General features: G+C 37.7%; 1 protein-coding gene across 2 annotated transcripts in view; it reads right to left on the bottom strand.

Annotated features, from left to right (window-relative positions):
* Positions 1-1,583: 1,583 nt before the first annotated feature.
* The window catches only part of KCNB2 (potassium voltage-gated channel subfamily B member 2), a 202,891-nt gene continuing 184,926 nt past the window's right edge, over positions 1,584-19,548 (bottom strand). For both annotated transcript variants that reach the window (XM_069779516.1, XM_069779517.1), the window contains exon 3: positions 1,584-12,300. In XM_069779516.1, the coding sequence (XP_069635617.1) occupies positions 10,138-12,300 (2,163 nt within the window). In that variant the 3' untranslated portion in view covers positions 1,584-10,137. The remainder of the gene's footprint in view (positions 12,301-19,548) is intronic.

Below are 19,548 nucleotides of genomic sequence, written 5' to 3'. Positions count from 1 at the left end.
CCAAAAAAGTAGTGGAGATTTTCTGTATTTTTCTTTTCTTGCTAGCATCAATCCATTCCTTCCTTAGGCTGATATGGAGTTGGGATGAAAAGCTAGAGTGCTATATATTTTTTTGAAATGAGCTCCACAAGAAAGCATAGAGGGAGAGAAGGAGATGGAAAAAGGTGAAATAGCTAGAACAGAAAGATCTAATCTCACATCATGATCGAAGAGATTTTTAGCTGTGTCTGAACTATGGTGGTGTATCCTGTTCCCTTGATTATCCAGACTCAGTGATTATTGGGAAATGCTCCCATTCTGTTTCTCCTGCATGGCTTAGTTTCCTTTCTGTGCAGTCAAAATTTGGAGGGTCAGAGGACTTACACAAGACCCAGGTCTTGCTGCAGGGTAGAACCATGAGGCAGCTGGAATGTGCACCTAGAACTGCAGTTTTAGAGATACTTTCAGGTACCATGGATAGATGTGTGGCCTGCAGACTGCTTGGTTATTGAATAATATATAAAACTCAATATCCTTTCTTTCAAATGCAATTATTCAAATCAACGTCAAGAAGAAGAGACTGGGAGAAGCAATAACAAAGGCGTGGGCTTTGTTTTTAAGGAAAGAGGAGGTTGGGAATATGTTTGAGGGAGAAAAGGAAGATAAAACAAATTTAGATTTATGTGCAGTACTGCACATTCAGAGAAGGAACCCTTAGATTAAAAGCTGAAAGGGGAAGAATTCTGCAGTGCAATGAGCTGTTTCTTGAGGTATGTATACCACAATGCAGTTGTGAAGCTAAAGCATGCCTCTAAGCTCTCTTGTAATAACTATAATCAACATGCTCACCAAAGGACAGAATTTGGTCCTGTATTTTTATTTCATTATAATACAGTTCAGATGTAGAAATTAAAAAATTGCTTTCTATTTTGAAGATAAAGAAATCATATTTCTTATTTTCTGAATGCTAGAGATGCTCTATTATAGTTGCATTTGCAGCAAAACTTTGCCTGTAAAAAAAGTTAGTTATTTCCATGACTCATCTTGAAGGAAACAAATAATTCCCAGTACAACTTACATTTTCTGTCAGTTTTGAGCTATAAAAAAATTCGTCCACTTTAGACAAAAAGGTGCTGGGGTGCAAGCTAGATTGCTGCAACTGGTAAGTTGAACAAGAGATTGGTTTATCCACCACCTCTGAATATTAGGCTGAGGTACCTAGGCTTGACTATCCCCCAAAAGGCTGCCAAATCTTTCCATGCTTCTGCTTTCCATCCTGCAGGCAATAATGTTTACTCGTCCTCATAAAGTCATTTGAGGTCTTGTATCTATGACAGTGCGAGTATTAATTAGCAGCAGTGCTGAACAGAGAGGAAAAAAAAAGGCTTAGAAGCACTGCATTTCATTTTGTTTAAAAAAGAATGGATTCTGACTTTATTTGCATAGCCAAATGATTTATTTCTGTACACACTGTCTGCCAGACATCCCTGTATAATATTGTCAAGTAATGAAATCTAAAGACACTATGGATTATTGTTTTGGTATATATGCAATGTTCAATGTAAAGTGGTTTCATGCAGAGAACTGAAATGAGACACAGATGATTCATTTACACATTTATTTACTATCCTGCTTATTCTATCAGACTGAAATGGAGAACAATGCATTTATTTTACAGACATTTGACATAAATTAAACAGATATTTTGATGTTGAACAATTGTACAGACTACAACATGCATATTAATATGTAGATTGGTGCAGAAATATTTAGTTGATCAGCAAAATCTAGTATGACAAAAATAATCACATTTCCTTTTTTATGAAGTTAAAATGCAGCTGATATGGAGACATTGATACAAATACCACTAAATGTGAGAAGTTATTAGTCTAGTGGAATCAGATGGTTAGCTGAAAAAATAAAGCTATTGTCAAACAGTCTTATCTACAAAAAGAAATTAAAGCAAAATGTTTCTAACAAATACAATAATAATGAAAAAAAGCATGTTTGATGCAATAACCATTGCAAAATGCCCTATTATTCCCCTGCCCCACCCCCAAATACAAACAACACATGAAGCAAAAGCAGCATATTCTTCCACAAAATGTCTGGGGCATTTTGTAAAGGCAGATGAATGAGATTAGACAAGACTTATCACATATGCTTTTATCTCCTAGTGACAGTTCTTTAAAGAAAGGTATGTTGTTAATATAGCATTGTATGATGAAATGTTGCTAATTCTGTAAAATTGAACAATAGTGAAGACACTGCTATCGCGCCAAGAGAACTTGAAAAAATACTGTTGTGCTTTTTTTTGTTTGCAGCATTCAGAGCATTCACAGAGGAATACAAAGTAAAGTTCATTAAACTCAATAAAACTAATAATAGTCATGCTACCATCTCTATGAAACTAACACAGTAATAACTTATAAACATGAATTAGTACATATTTTTAGTTCATATTTACAGTGATCTTAAAGCAATAGGCTATGTATTCAACTCTCAGCTTCTTTGTACACTAATCCCTCCATGTTTCAGCTTATCAGCATGGCTCCTTTGACTTTTGAAAGAGTTACATAGGTAAAACTCTGCATAACTCTTTGAAAATTTAGAGGTATAAACCCAGAACTCTGCATCCTAGCAGAAGTACCCATGATTGTCCCCAACAGTGTTTTTTTCTTTTTTTCATTTTGTAATGTGTTAGAAACTGTTCCTTTTGCCTAAAGCTATAATATATTGCTCCATTCTTCAGTTTTATACAGGCAGAATTCCCATTGGCTTTCTGCTTAAGGACTTCAAGAACAGGCATAAATGTTTCGTATTCTGAACCTCCACTGAGAGATGCTATCTGAGCAAAACTTAGAGCGAAAGTATCAGTATAAGACATGTGTCCTTCACCTTGAAATCATTAAAAAAAGTAAGGTAAGGAATAGGCTTTTTGTTTCTTTCATTACCTTTTACAAGGTATGTCCTAGATATTGGAGCAACTAAGCACACAATCAAAATCCTACTAGGCCCCCAGTTTAAATAAATTTCAACAGATGATCCAAATGGAAAGATACCTAGACATGGTAGATCAGCACAAAATACTCAAGCTGGGTTTCTGATCCTCCATCACTGCTTAGCCATTTGCACAGTCATTTGTTTTTATTCATACTAGTAAAACTAAGAGTTACTGTTAAGTGAAATAGAGCTACTTGCAGTTTAATCATTCCACTGATTTAACGATTTTGGAGTGAGAGTCGATGTAGGGCTGTCAGTACTGTCTTAATCAAATGTAACACCAACTTCAGAGTAAACTGACTATAGAAATATGCAGTATTTAAGAGTGTGGTCCAAACTGCAAACCACAACTATCCAAGGGTTATCAAGAATTTATTGTTTAGATGATTCCACTGGGATTAAGTTGGAGAATACACTGGGGACAATTTAATCTTTGGCTATGTATTGCTCTTTTTATGCAATACCACTGATGACAATGGCAAAATTTGCTTGAGTAAGGGATTTAGCCAAGACTACATGGACTGGAGGTAATAATAACCGTGGTAGAGATAGTCTATGACTACACTAGCAAGTAGTACAACAAAATAGAAGCAGATTTGTTGAGTAAAACAGTTGTGCTGACAATTCACACTATGTGTACCAGGGCTAATATTTTGGACTAGCTCTAGTCTGGTACCAAGACCTGAGTGCTTCATACTGGTTGCAGCACAGGAGGTGTCCTCATGGAATAAGTTTTCTTGTTCGGCTTCATCTAAAAGTAATCCAGTTTGCATGGTCAAGGATTGCTCTGTGGTGTGAACCAAAGCACAAGAAGCGGGGATAGCTGAGAGTTTCATGTCAAGAGAACTCTCCTGATTTCCACTAAGGTGCCAGTGTAAACATAGCCATAGACTTCCAGATATAGAAGTGTACATTACTCCTGCTGATGTTAAATATGTATTTAAGTACTTATTTCAGGTAAAAAATTATCCTAATGAAATTAATTACCCAGACTGCTTTTAGATTCAGGATTTACATTAACCACAGGACTACAGTCAGCGTCTAAGGTAACAACATGTCACCATTCTGTTTGGTTCATAGGTAAAATTAGGATAATCTTATCTTTTTTTTTTTTGTTAAATGTTAGCTAATAGCATGTTGTTCAGCTACTTTTAATTAAAAAGAGCAATAATATTTGTGTGCTACTTCCTTGTTCTACAATGTGATCCATCTGGATAGTTGTCATAAAAGAAAGTTAAATAGCAATCAATAATAATACAGGATTATAAGGTATCACTGCTGTTTTTGAAGAAATCTCCATTGTACTAAAGGGTAATACTTCTTAAATATCATAACACAACATTTCCAAAAAATATTATTTAAACCTGTAACAGAACAAATATAAAGACAAGTATGTTACTCCACCTGCAGATGTCACATGGTGCATGATTACTAACAAGAAACCATCACACAATGCAAACAATTTTGTCTCTGCCTGCCAGTCACCTAACCTTTCTTCATTAAGAAAACCAGAGTACCAGAGTAGTTGCGAATGATTTGGCTCCCAGAACACCTGATCTGTTTTAAAATATGAAAGCATTTCAGCTGGAGTTTAAACTGAGTACCACTAAGTAATAAAAACACACCAGACAAGAGACAAATATTCACACTTAACACTGATGGCTCTCTTAATAGCATTTAACGGTCAACTGCTCTTACAAAACATCTTGCAAAAGCACTGAACAAATGCACTGAAACATCTTGCAGGTTGAGGGGGACACTGGAGGAGTCAGAGCATTATAAAACTAGAAAATGTGAAGTTGTGAGATGGTATGGCTACAACAATAACAGAGAGAAATGACACTCAGTTATTCTTGCTCCTTGGCTCAAATGCAATAGAGTCCATCTGTCCATTTGCACCAGACTACCAAAATGCTTTCCTGATAAACAAGACACACCTGTCATCTTGTTTGATGGGTTGCCTTCTAACTGCTCCTAAGAAGAAGAGAAGGTTGGTGTTTGGAGGGCAATGGGAAGAGATCCAAAGATCAACAAAGGTGGGAACACACAGTATCTTCTTTTTCAGGAAAGTCTTCTGAAAAATTATTACAGATCAGATGTTCACATAGCAGGTAAGTGGGTAATAACATCATTGAAAACCTCGGTAGAGACCTGTTGGTTCTAGGATAAAAATTAACATGGGGTAGGACTGGAATTAAGTCTTTTGCTACTGGCATTCTTACCTCATTAGGTGTGAACAAAGACTATTTTAGAAATGTTTTATTATATTTCTTGTTTATATAGTGTATTAAAACATGCCTTGTTTACTTACACTTTTCTGCTTTTCTTCCCCCTTTGCTGTATTTGCATTTCTTGCTTGAGCTGTGCTGGCTACTTTGAAAAAAAACCATATTTCTTGTATTTTTTTGCTTTAAAATATGTTTTGCTTGATCAAAATGTTACACTTTATTTTCTATCCAAATGATTCAAAAATTATATGAATGGAAAAACCCAGTCAGGTAGGCCCTGGACATTTTTACCAAGCTGACTGTGTTTGCAGTAGGGCTTGAAAAAGACAACTGGCTTTTTTACTGGACTGCAGTTTAGAGATGAGGTTGAAGGCATTAATTAAATAATTTGAAGGTAAACCTTGTTTCAAACAGATCTAAGGAAACAGAAGCTCAGTCTATGTGTAGGGGAAGAGACCTACTTTTGAAAGAACTAGTTGTTTTTTCAAGGAATAAAAATATGTTGCCCAGTGTTACCTGTTAGGAAAAGACTCAAGAAAGAAGCCAATTGTCATTTTGATTTATGTATGTTATAGGCAAAAATGCAATTTTCTGTACACACTTTTGGTTACATAAAACTGTGCTAAAAAGGTCTTCAAGTCAGTTGCTCTATTGTTAGATCAGATATCACCTCTCTAACATCACTAATGTTTGAATTTTGAGACCAATTTTGAAGTGAGGACACAGTGCATTAGATTGCTGCATGAGAACAGAGGGTCCTATGTTCTATACAATGAAGCGTTAAAAGGCCTTTTGTGTTTTTATTTAAAAAAGTGTACTTTATATAAATTCTGTAGTGCAATATCTTCCTACATCATGTTACATTCTTTGTTATATGCTTCCTCTGTAAACAGCTTTCCTGTATGAACTTCCTTTGCAGTTTGTGCGATATATTATTCCCCCCCCCCCAGATTTGGATTAATGTGACTGTTTACTCAAAAATTGTTCTGATTACTCTGTGAACGTCTTTTAAATGTGTACATTTGGTTTCATTATTGAAAAGGAATTAAACCTTTGATTAAGGATTCTGCAGTTAGTATAAAATATAAAAAATAGATTGATTGCAAAGCTATCTCCCTGAACAATCTTCATTTTCCAGTGATACGAAGAGTCAGACCCCTTTCAGGTGCACAGGGGAGCCACATCATCCTAAGACTCCTTAAGTTGTTTTGATATTCCACAACTGTTGGAGACTGACTCCGGAACTCAAAAACAAACCTTCCTTTACTGTGGTGAATGGGTACTAAGTCTGAAATGGCTTCAAAGTTTTAGAAAAACAGAAAAATATACTCAGGTAATTTTGCATAATTTTCTAAATAGCAATTTGTGATGAATGAAGTGATCCTGGACTGCGCTTCTTACACCTGCTGTACTGGAATGAAAGCTAGGCCAAGTCCTGCAATTGCTCAAGTAAATGTTTTAATTGGGAATTATACATGAGCTAGGTATTCAGGACTGGATACCGTGTATGCAGTCAAGACTGGAAAAACCAAATATCTAAACCTGTGCTTCTGGAAATAATATTCAGCATTGTCAAAAGTATATAATGAAATTATACCAAAAGCACTTGTAAATCTTGATCCTTTTGCTTCCAAGGTTTAAAAAAAATACATCATCTGTTAATAAAGAGAATTGCATTTCTTTTGCTTGTACCATTTCAAAATAAATGTGCTTCTCTGAAGACATTTAAAATATGGCAGTCAATAAGGGTCTGGTCTTTGCATCGGGTTTATATAGTGAAAGCTCCTGTTTGTTTTCATCAAGAGAGAGAGACTCTTGCCATCCTCATTTGTATTTCAGTCAGTCCCTTTTTCCATCAGACTCCCATTGGTTTCAGGGGAAATTCATCTGCACAAGGATTGAGGCTTTGATTTTACCACTATTGAATTTTTAATTATTTTAATAGGGCAGAATCAGGTTTGCATAAAGTTTAGCTCAGGAGAGCTTAAGGAATCAAATGTCTGCTCCTGCAATACGTTCCCTATGGCTGGACTCCTCCCTTTCCACCAAGTGGCACAGATCTGAAGGGGCTTTTTCCAAAGCGTAAGGGTCACCTGGGAGAAAAAGCACACAGAAGGAACACGACACAGACCTCAGTCTTGCCAGAACAACATCATTATCTTGAATGGGATCTTTCTGTGGATCCAGAGCATGGGATCAGGTCCCACTGGGACTTAATTTGGTCTTCATTAGTTCACTAGGATGTAAAGGCAGATCAAACAGGCCCATGTGATTTCATAAAACTGCACATAGAAAATACAGACCAACACTTTAGGCATATAAAAATTGACTGGCATTTAGTTTTAGTCACTGAAAATATCTAGGAACTAAAAAATAAATATAGAAGATTAATGACTATAAAATACTCAAGAGCTAAGTTTTGGAACAGTGAGACACAACATGATTGAAAAATGTTAAGCAGAATGCCATATAAATAGGTGAAGCTGAATGCAGCAACAAGTTGCAATGAACTGCAACTAAGGACAAAAAAAAAATTCATTTCTATTTTGAGAATTAATGACCAGACATTGTTTGGAAAAAAATAACGTTATAGTCCCAGTTTTTCAAATGACTGAAGAGACACCTCAACATTATCTTTTTATGGAAATACAGGAAACTTTTTTATTTTTTTTTTAACCCAAAGGATTGTGCTGCGCTCATTGTTTGGTCAGCCACCAGAATCCATATTTTGGGGCTTTTCAAACTTGCCTCTCTTCCACGGGCCAGACTTGAGTGAGGTCTGTGGCATCAGCCCAGCCATTTCAAGCAGGGGGCAATGTTACAGCAAAAATGCTTGCTCTTTTACATTAAATGCATTAGGTGCCTGACTTTTACTCATTTAAGTGGCAGAAAATGACACATAAGTAAAGATTAACCTAGGTCCACTACGGGAGGTAGAAGCCTGCTGTAACAAACCACGCATTGGTTGGTCTAAAGTGATTTTAAGGTTTCCATTCTTGCTGTCTCCGTGTCTTTGCAATGCTTGCTGTTACAGCACTGACCTGGAAGAAGCGTTCTCCCCCTTCTGTGCATGGGGAAGTGAGAAGCCCCATCTCTGGCAACAAGCCCATGGAACTGATGCTACAATTTCTAAACACCTCCTGAGAATTTAACTGCTGGACCCTCTGGCTTTTAGCTTTGAGGCTGGACTGCTGCTCTTACAAAACTGTTGTAAGGGAGTATCCAATTTCAGCAGAAATCAGAGAACAGCAAAAAAACCCCCTGTATTTTGTTTTCCTGAAAAAAAAAAAAAAAGAAAATTTTGTAGCACATTCCTGTGTAGCTGCATACTTTTGCTTATGATTAGCATTAATGAACTGAATAAACTTTATGACTGAGGGAATTAAAGCAATTTATAGGCTTCTTTATAGTATAGCATAGGAAGCTATTGGTGCTGGATAAAAAAATAATAGCTTTTTTCAGACAGTGGTTAGATGGGTACTTTGTAATGAAGGCTTTGGTTCAACATCTTTCTTTTACAAAGCTGGAGAATATCAGAGAAACCAAAGATGCTTTGGCAGTTGCCAATGGAATGACTGACATTTCCCTTTACTTAAATATAGGGGAAAGCCTATACTCGGCTTTTGGAACAGCCATGGGAGGATGGGTTGAGGCAAAGTTAGTGAGTCAGGTGATAACCTTCTGTCAGTCCAAATGATTGAACTGAAAAACACAGACAAGCTTCGGGGCATGGAAGACCTGTGGCAAGTCACATGTATTTGAAGCCTGTTTTTTCCAGCTATATGATTTGTGATAACAGAAGGTACTACTACCCCCTACAAAGCTTGTCTCTTATGTCCTTACACCGTAACGGCTTCAACAACGTTGCCATTATTGAAATATGGGCACTGCACGTAAAGAAAAGGGAAAGAGAGCTCAGAGATCATGTAGAAGGAAATACTGTTAAATCAAAGGAAAAAAGGATGTGAGTAATATTTTTTTTAATACCAAGTTACAAGAAATATTCAAAGAGATTGAGAACTTTTGGATATGTCTATATAGCCATTTGGCACTATTTATTGCCACAGAAATAACTATTTTTTTTATTTTAAAATGGAACATATTTTTTCTTAGTTATGAAATGTTGGCAGTTTTCTATAAAAATATCAAATGCTTCAAGTTCTGGTCATTAAATCTTTGCTTTTCCTCACAGGATCGTTAATTAAACTGACAAATGCAATAACTAAAGTTATGCAAATAAAAAAATCATGATTTACAGCACAGATAAACTGAAATACTGTAGTCCTTAATTAACAGATATACGCATGAGCTTTTTAACAGAAAGCAAGATACGTGAGATGCTTTAAGTAGAAGTTGCAATTTTGCAACATAAGTCTGTACAAAACCTCCAGGCAGCACGCTGTGAAGGAAGTACCTGTGTCCCAGGAAATGCTTTTTCCATAAATCCTTGTTAACAGTAGCTTTCCCCCCAACCCCAAACTATTTACAAATATATGCATTTTGCAAGCTCAAAGCACCTTGTTTCATATCTTTATGAATGCATGCATTGACATTTCATCCTTTCATGTGCAAATTCTAAAATTCATTGTAACCAAGAAAACAAAAAAAGTTAAAAGAGTTCAAAATCTGTCTACAATCATAAGTGAAAGGATCAAAAATGTCAGATGTTGCAGAACACTAGCTCCTAACAGAGCTCTCTTTATTTTATTCACTGTTCTCGAGTCATTTTTTTCCTGTTTTTTTTCAGTTTGTTACAAAAAGCAGTCTTTTTTTTTTTAAATTAAACAGTATTTAAACTAAACAACTCTTCATGCCATGCAAAAATAACATTTTATGCATTTTTTTTTTTGAGGCTTTCCATGTTTTAGTTCATAGGCATTACTAACTGTGTTTTAAGAAAAGGTATTTTTATTGCTTTTGTAACTAGTCACATGCTAGTTTCACGTGTGGGACAGTAACCAGTTTCTCCTGGACTTGAATGAATTTCTGGGGCAAATAAATGGTTTTCCATTTTGTGACCTTCTTGGTTACTGTCTTGCTTTACCTCACCCACAGCATGGTAAATGTCTTGAGTACAGTTGTGACTCATGCTTTTGGGTGAAGAGCTGACCTGTGGCTCCTCTGTTAAATGGTTGCCATCACTGTGTTTATCCCCACAGCAATTTGTCTTGATATCCTGTTGTTTTTCATGTTTTATACCATGTAACTCCATAAACTCTTCTTCTTCTCCAGTGTCTACTTCAGTGAAGCTCCTCCTCTCTTTGGAAGGGAAAGAGAAAATCTTCTGTTTGGGAAAGAGAGGGGATGATTTTTTAGCAGGTCCCTGACAAAGGGCTGATGCATCAGCACCAAGTAAAGGTCGCTCACCTTGGGGTGAGTTTTCTTCTAGGAGAATGGTGCTGATGTGCTGCGGGGTAGCCTGTGTGAAGTCTGCTCCTGCCATTACTGGCAGTGGCCTTGCAGTGCTCGGTGGAGTTTGTGGAGCACCACCTCTATTGTCTTTAAAATTAACTTTAAGGGATCTAGATTTTAATGGGTTGCTACCTTTCAGGGAACTTTTGGGGCTTTCCATGGCAGTGTCAAAATGCAAATGACCATGCAAACCAGTTTGGGACCCACTGCCATCACTGATAACAGCTCTGTCGATTGGATTATAGTCAAAGGTGACATCGGTTGGAGAAAACATTCTGTCTTTTGTGAATGGTATAAACTGAGAACTCCTTACTCTTTGGTTGTCTTCCAGGTTAACAGCATCAGCTGGAAATCTCATCTGCAAGTGAGAGCCAGGAAACAGAGAAAGGGGAGACCTCTCTGTTTCCGTGAAGTCAGTTGCACAACTGGCAAAACTGTCGATACTGGATGTGCTTCTCATGTCTGTTATTATGTCCGTAGGTCCAGTTGGCAATGGATCTCTCTGACCAGTAACTTCTTCCATTTCAATTTCTTCTTCATACATGGGTGGCTTTGCTGACTGGTCTTGGTAACCAGCATTAAGATTAGGCTGAGACTGAGTTTTAGTAATTTCATTATACAACATCTCCAGTTTTTGGGCACTGAGGTGCTGCGGGCTGGAGGATGCTGCAGCATTGTTTAATTGCTCGCGGGAGTCTTGTTGACTAACTTCTTGGTATTTGTTCTCATAAGACTTGTTTGAGCTTGTTTCGGACATTGTCCTTCTGGCCCATTTCCACCGGCTTGGGGACAGGTGGTTGTCATCAGGTGTCTCCTTTGGATTGGCTGCTTCTCCAGGCTTACCTGAATCTACTGCTACATCTATCATTTCCATACTGCGAGCAAAGGCATCTTTCAGGTTCATGGAGACAATACTGCCATTTCTTTTAGCTCGCTCAAGTGCTTCTCTTCTCTTAATTGCCTTCTCCTGTCTTTTTTGCTCCTTATAAAACTCTGAGAAATTGTTCACAATAATTGGTATGGGCAGGGCTATGACTAGGACTCCAGCAATACAGCAAAGTCCTCCAACTATTTTACCTAATAACGTCTTAGGATAAATGTCACCGTATCCTACAGTAGTCATAGTGATTGTTGCCCACCAGAATGATGCAGGGATACTGGTAAATTTTGTAGCATCCTCATCCTTTTCAGCAAAGAACACAAGACTCGAAAATATCATTATTCCCATGGCTAAAAATAATATCAACAAGCCCAATTCATTGTAACTGCGCCTGAGTGTAAAACCTAAAGACTGAAGTCCTGTTGAATGTCTGGCGAGCTTAAGAATCCTTAGGATCCTCATGATACGAAATATCTGAACCACACGTCTGACGTTTTGGAACTGCAGGACACTTTTATTGGACTCTGTGAGGAAAATGGTGACATAGTACGGCAAGATGGCCAGTAAGTCAATGACATTTAATGGGCCTTTGAAGAACTTCCACTTATTTGGTGAGGACAGAAAACGCAAAAGGTACTCCATGGTAAACCAAGCAATACACACAGCTTCAACGTGTGCTAGCTGAGGGTTGTCATTTGGCTGCCCAAATTCATCTATTTCTTGAAGCTCTGGTAGTGTGTTAAGAGACAAAGCAATAGTGGACAGTACGATGAACAGAATGGACACAATGGCCAAAATCTGTAAAACAAAATAAACAATGTTTTGGTTAGACTGATACAAGTGTATTTGTCAGGGCTTGCTTAAATCCTTTCAAATGTGCACATGTCAAACTCAGAATGGTGGAAGCTGCTTTGGCTGCTGCATTCATTATTTTGTTTTAATGTTTTGATTTTTGCACAGAGAGAAAACATTACACTCACCTTAGACACAATCAAAACCTGATGGTTTTACTGCCTGCAGTAAGCCAATTCATTTCAGAAAGCAAGCCATGACTGGTCTTACCATTTTTTGAAGTACAGTGGGAGGTGATATTTATTATTGCAGGTTACCAAGTGAAGGATATAAAGTTCCTGCTAATGTGCAGAACTTTATTAATTTTCTGCATTAAATGTAATTATGTGAAACTTTACACAGTGTGGAGAAGTGATTGGGAAATACAATGTGTAAGCTGTCAATTTAGTACTACATAGTGCACACCCTCCTAGCCATGTGTAAATTTATGAGCCAAAAGTCAAAGTTAAGAAAAATAAACATGAAGCATTGTTCAGGAGACTAGTCCTGCTGAATTGTTACATCTAGACCAATTTCAGGTGCTAAAAGAATCAAAGGTATTGGCCCTGAATTAGTTTGAGAGCAAGATGTTAAAAAGTAAGCAGTAGTATGAAGGTGAACCCAGGTTCTCATCATGATTAAAATGTGTAAGGAGACAAATGCTTCCTAGAAATAATGTTTCAATTTCTGTCTCAGGAGATGATAGGTTTTCTGAAATATTTTACTGTTCATTTTGATAAAGTTCAGGCACCTCTGTACCTCACAGCCTTCCATTTTGCCTGGAATAGCTGGTCATTCTCATTTACAGAACCAGTATTATGAGAAAAGACATGAATCTATCAGAGAACCTAATGGTTTTACTACAACATTTAGTTATTTATACTCAAAGGAATATGGGCAGTTTTGAGATAGCACGTGAAGCATTAAAGTGATGCAAAAATTATTATAATACTTTACTTGGAAGAAATATATTGTTTTGGTTAGAAGTCCTAAGTAAATCCAGGTTTCTATTAGAAATACTAAAATAAATTGTTTTTTATTTTAAAGCTCAGTTTAAACTCATTCCTAAAAGCATTTGCTCTCATTTCTCAGAACTGGTACTGTTAAATCCATTTGGTGATGTTCGGTGTACTTCCAAGGACACACTAATTCTGACAAAATTGCTGTAATACCCAAGAAGAGTGAAATGCAGCTAAGCAGAATGCAGGTGTGATGAGTATATGGGGAGAGATTGGCCACAGTGATGATAACAGCTCCAGAGATGGACAGGCCACCTCCCGCTAACTTTGAGAAAAATAGCAGCAAGCCTGTTTCAGCTAGAGGTTAGTAAGCACAAATTCAGCTCTCTAAGCACAAACTAAAATTGCTCATGGTGTGAGGGTCCGCATTTGGCATCATCTTCTACTTAAGTGCTATCTTTGGCCTTTTCAGCTAATAATAGTACAGAACAGGTAGTACCTTTCATATTTTGAAGTTGTCGTGGTTTAACCCCAGCCAGCAACTAAGCACCACGCAGCTGCTCACTCACTCTCCTCCCACCCAGTGAGATGGGGGAGAAAATCGGGAAAAGAAGTAAAACTCATGGGTTGAGATAAGAATGGTTTAATAGAACAGAAAAGAAGAAACCAATAATGATAATGATAACACTAATAAAATGACAACAGTAGTAATAAAAGGATTGAAATGTACAAATGATGCGCAGGGCAATTGCTCACCACACGCCGACCCACACCCAGCCAGTCCCCGAGCGGCGAATCCCTGCCCCCCCCCTTCCCAGTTCCTAAACTAGATGGGACGTCCCATGGTATGGAATACACCGTTGGCCAGTTTGGGTCAGGTGCCCTGGCTGTGTCCTGTGCCAACTTCTTGTGCCCCTCCAGTTTTCTCGCTGGCTGGGCATGAGAAGCTGAAAAATCCTTGACTTTAGTCTAAACACTACTTAGCAACAACTAACAACATCAGTGTTATCAACATTCTTTGCATACTGAACTCAAAACATAGCACTGTACCAGCTACTCGGAAGACAATTAACTCTATCCCAGCTGAAACCAGGACAGAAGTATTCCAAACAGATTTGTATCTCTCCTTAGCAGTGTGGCTTCTGCCTTTTTTTTTTCTCTCTTTTTTAGCCATATTTATTGGAGGAATAAGATCCATTCATTTCTCCTGCTAAGTGAGTTGTGGACCACGTGTCTGCATCCTTCACACAGCCCATTTGGAAAACATACTCTGGTTAATCTATCCTATTTAGAAGGGCTATACATCCCTTTAAACTTCTACTACCCACAGCAGCAAAAGAAGCCAATCTTAGTAAAGAATGAAGGCAATAGCACTGCATACCTAGGTAGGGCTGATTAATGAAATTTGTGATGGCCCGTAGCTAGGACAGAGGCAGACAAAAGGCAACACTATTACTGGAGAGCAATAACTACCTTTCAAGCTGTGAAAGTTGCCTGCATCAGCTTTCACTGTGAAAAAGTTTGAAGCTTAAATAAGGTATACCAGGTTCTCCACTGAAATCACTATGAAATAACTAATGCATGCTTGAGTTCTCTAACACATTCAATGACATAATTATACTTTCAGAATTCAAAGAACAAATAAACATGGCACAGGTCTGAATTGTTGAGCTTGCAGTGTCTGTCAAACTGATGGCTTCCTCATTGGTGCTGGCATCAGAATGTAAATAACAGCATAGGAAAAAGCTGTGTAATACAAGGACCCAATTACTTGACATGCATTGTTCTTAAAAAAGAAAATCATGAGAACATATCTGCCCAGTTGTCATTAAATTGGTTTTAATTAGGAAACACTGGCGTTTCAGTCTGTCATACACAATTTATTTTATGCCTAAATGTTTATCAATCAGCATACAAAAGATCCTAGAAAAGAGGTGAGTCAATGTGTAGCACCACTTCTTAAACTGTATGACAATGCTAAAACTCCATGCATTTTATAGGTCTTGCACACAAAACTTTCCTGTTCAGAGTTGCCACCTAGGGTGTTTTACTGACAGCAGCCATCTAACTGTTCCAGCCATTCATTCATAGGCTGGTAACATGCAAGCCTGAACTCTGCCAGCTATTTTAATAAAATATACAGAATAGCAGGCCTGGAATTTTTAGTGTTTGTATTTATCATCTATAAGCATAAGTCTGTTCTTGGTGAAAAAATTTACAGCAAACAAAAGTATTTTGTTTTTTTCTAATGTAAGAATCCAAGCTTTTATTTGTCTGGGACTTTGTTGTGTAATTAAAATTGTGCATCATTCCACACACAGTATGTTTTAATTATTGCAATTGATTAGATTTTACAACTTATTAGGCAAAAAATGGCAGGGGATCACTAGGAAGAACAAGAGCAACTATGAGAAAAAAAGAAGAAAAAAAGGGAGTCCCTATTCTGAGTCTACATAAAGAACACTTTGCAGGTAGTATTACGCTGGTAAATCCTCATAGAACAGATGTAGCTTATATTAACAGAAGCACCGAGTTTATAAGAAAGGCCTGTAGCAACCTGCTAGGCTAGCTATGCTGATACAGAAGAGTAAAAAACCCACCACCACTGACTGAATCTTTCCCAGCAAAACTTCCTGTGTTCTGGGCATGTTTCTGGAACTGCATTCTGGACTGAAACACCTGGTAAATTTTGCATACTCCAGGTAATCAATTGTCCTGGTTTTGGCTGGAATAAAATTAATTTTCTTCTTAGTAGCTGGTATAGTGCTGTGTTTTGGGTTTAGGATGAGAATAATGTTGATAACACACTGATGTTTTAGCTGTTGCTAAGCAGTGTTTATACTAAGTCAAGGACTTTTCAGCTTTTCACACTTCACTGCCAGCAGAGGCTGGGAGTGCACAAGAAGCTGGGAGGGGACACAGCAAGGACAGCTGACCCAAACGAGTCAAAGGGTATTCCATATCATATTACGTCGTGCCCAGTATACCAGCTACTAGGAAGACAATTAACTCTATCCCAGCTGAAACCAGGACAAACAGGCCACACTGAAAAAGTTCCAACAAAGAGGCAAGACATTTTGCTACTGATAACAGGGTATGGCCGCTACTGGCTAATGTTCTTTATTAGCATAAGGCCAGGAGACATGAAAAAGGGAGACAAATAGGGATAAACCCTACTTGGATTTGGTCCAGACTGGAATGCAATGGAGTTATGGCAAGCCTTAAGCATGCCAATTCTAGCCAATCTTAATAGTTCTGCAACACTGAAAATTATTTAAGAATAGATGTATTGTATATGTTTGCAAATAATCCTTGTCTTAAGTCATGGAAAAATTAATTGTCAGTTACTAAAATTAGACCTAGGTACCAATTTAAAATGATCCTAAAACTATTACTGAGAAATAAATATCAGCCTCCAGTTGGGTCAGGTACTCTGACCTCAGCCTCCGCTTTGTCATTATTAGAGCTGAGTCAGTACTTTGCAAGAGTGAGGACAGAATTTCATGATACAGTAAGAAAGAAGTTTACATCATTCTGTCATGAAGTCTCAAAACAGACATCCTTCGTAGTTATCTTACAGGGCCTGCAAACCATCATTACAAGTGGAAAATTGCCACTGCTTATGCACATCTACCCTTTCAGAGTACACCTTTCATCTCTTTTTACCTTTCCATAATAACCGCTGATTGCAGACTCCTGGCACAGGTCTAACAGCTCCACAAAGAATACAGTGTTTAATTTTTGAAAAATAAGATGGAGGAGAGGGGAATAATTTAACAGAATAACATAAATTTAGTTCAGCTTACAGCTCTATCACAGTTGCCCTTTCAGGAACACATCTGATAATGGTTCTGACAGTATGTGTAATCACTGAATAGCTTCTCTCTGCTACTCTTGATGTTCTTCCTTGATGACATTATTTAGAATTCTGACCTTTCATTTCCACTTTTTCCTAGATCATTATTATTAATATTTTTAAGGACTCGATTTGAATGTTCTTCATTGAGCTTTCAGGGATATTCATTAAGCCTGACATTAACCTCCATGTATGAAGGTTAAGCTCTTAGTGGTGTACTTATCTGGTGCCCAAGTGATGCACAGTCTTTTCTTTTTGTCTCTCTGCACTGGCATGACTGTCACCTTAAAAGCTTAGTCTAGAAATGCTCATTTAGGAGCTTTTCACTAAAGATTTCACGACTAGCTTCACAGACACTCCCTATCATAACTTTAGATATCAGAAGTGACTACTAGTTCATCAGTAGATGAGCAGTCACTGCTGTGTCTTCAGTTCAGCTTGACAGACCCAAGTTCCCATTAAGCTAGTGAGGTCAAGTACTTCGAGATATTTATTCATGGTTCCATGAAGTTCAGTGGTGACTCTACCTAAGTAGTCATTTCTTAAGTGGCATATGTCCAGGGATGTGCTGTCCCATGAAGATCACCCAAACTGGGAGCCAACATGTGTAGTAGTGAAGCTGAGGGCAGGTAGTCAAAGGGACTACCTTTGCTTCTGTAATGCGGTGCCCTTCAGGTCTGTGTCTGAGGAGGCTCAAGGGAGGTAGTAGTTTGCTGCATACCAATTCCTGTACGCATGGGAGACTAGTGATGATAACATCAGCACGATCACAATGATGGTAAGTCTAGCAGGAGGGGTAATAACAGGTAGATAAAGCTGAGATTTTACTGCTAGGTCACTCAAACTTCTTTAAGCACAACTGTATCTAAGCAAGGTATTTTGAAACTGGCTCTGGTAGGTTTACTTGACCTGAGAGAATACTACTGTCTTGGCACACCCTTGACTTCAGAAGTTCAGTCATAAAGCTTTTCTGTGTAGCTGATAACCCTCCTGCTTAAGAGCCCTGTGTGAACTCCAGTTTTTTCACAAAGCCTTTCCATATCCATCCCTCTTCCACTGTGTGCTGACATTCCCATTCCATAGACTAATATTTGCCTTAGAAGACCTAAACTCTCAGAGGGGATAAATCTCCTTAGGAAAGATTCCTATGTTCTTTGAGAACAGCCTGGAATACTTCTGGTTTAAATTAACAGTAATAAAATACATCTCTCCTGCATTCTGTTACAGGTAAATTACTGGGTTTTGTATTTATGCTATTAGGATAACAGTAATAGAATACCTTCCTCCTGCACTCTGTGGTGGGCAAACTGCATTTACTTAATGACTTGATTATTGCTTTAGGGAGGATGACCTTGGTGTTTGCACCACCTAGAATTTCAGCATCAGGATTTAGTAAAATCAGGGTTTGAGCATTTGATTATGGCTGAATATGGAGGTGGCTTGGTATTAGGCAATCTTCCAGTGGATAATATGGGAAAATGAGAACCCTGGGAATGTGGGCTGAGTCTCTATGAATCTGAACACAGGGGCCATAAAAGTTGATTAGAACACTAGTGGCATATTAGCTACATAGTACAAAATTAACTACAACATTGCTAAAATTTGCAGGATGTATTTACTAAATATTGTGACCAAAAAGTGGTGACAGAGACGTTGGAGACCAGAGGAATTGCGCTAGGCACAAGTAATAGGCAATGGATCGCAAGTGTGACTATTAGCTGCATCTTCAGCACAGCCCTGAAGAAAACTGCTGTAATTAATTAGGAGCAAAAGTTGAGGAAAATACGGTGGTATCTGTTAGACTGGCAAAGATGGGAGACCTTAAGTAGTCAGAGATGAAGGCAGTCTTCATAGTTTGGGAAGAGGCATATGTATTCAGTTCAGCATCAATGGAGACAACCCTGAATACTGTTTATTTAGCACAAAGTTAATGAGCATTACTTTCAGCTTGTTAACGGATTAAAATCCATATCAAGTCAGTTCTAATATTTTTTGTTGACCAGCAAAAGGCTATCTCAGCTGGAGACATGAAATCAATTATTTTATAATTATAAATTGCAAACTGCCCACTAGGACTTAATGTAGAAGAAATGGCAGATCCAGAGTCAGTGTAAATGAATGGGAATTGCTTTATTTTTTTCACTAGGAATTGGATAAGCCCATGAATTTGTCTGTCATATTATTGGCAGAAGTGGAGCTAGTACCTGCTTGAAATTATAGTGTAACTAGTTTAATCAATTAAACCATTTAATGTAATGTAGGTTACAGTGAAAATAAAAAGTCTGTCTAGCTAAAGCTTTCTTTTCTGTGTAAGAATGGGAGAGATTTAACTCCCTGTTACAGATAAACACAAAAAATTAAGAGTCATGTTAAAGGCTGTATTTATAAAATAGTTTCGTG

This window comes from Haliaeetus albicilla, chromosome 3, assembly GCF_947461875.1.
Source record: "Haliaeetus albicilla chromosome 3, bHalAlb1.1, whole genome shotgun sequence".
NCBI lineage: Eukaryota > Metazoa > Chordata > Aves > Accipitriformes > Accipitridae > Haliaeetus > Haliaeetus albicilla.
The sequence above is the reverse complement of the archived record's forward strand: the minus strand, read 5'-3'. Positions and strand labels throughout refer to the sequence as shown.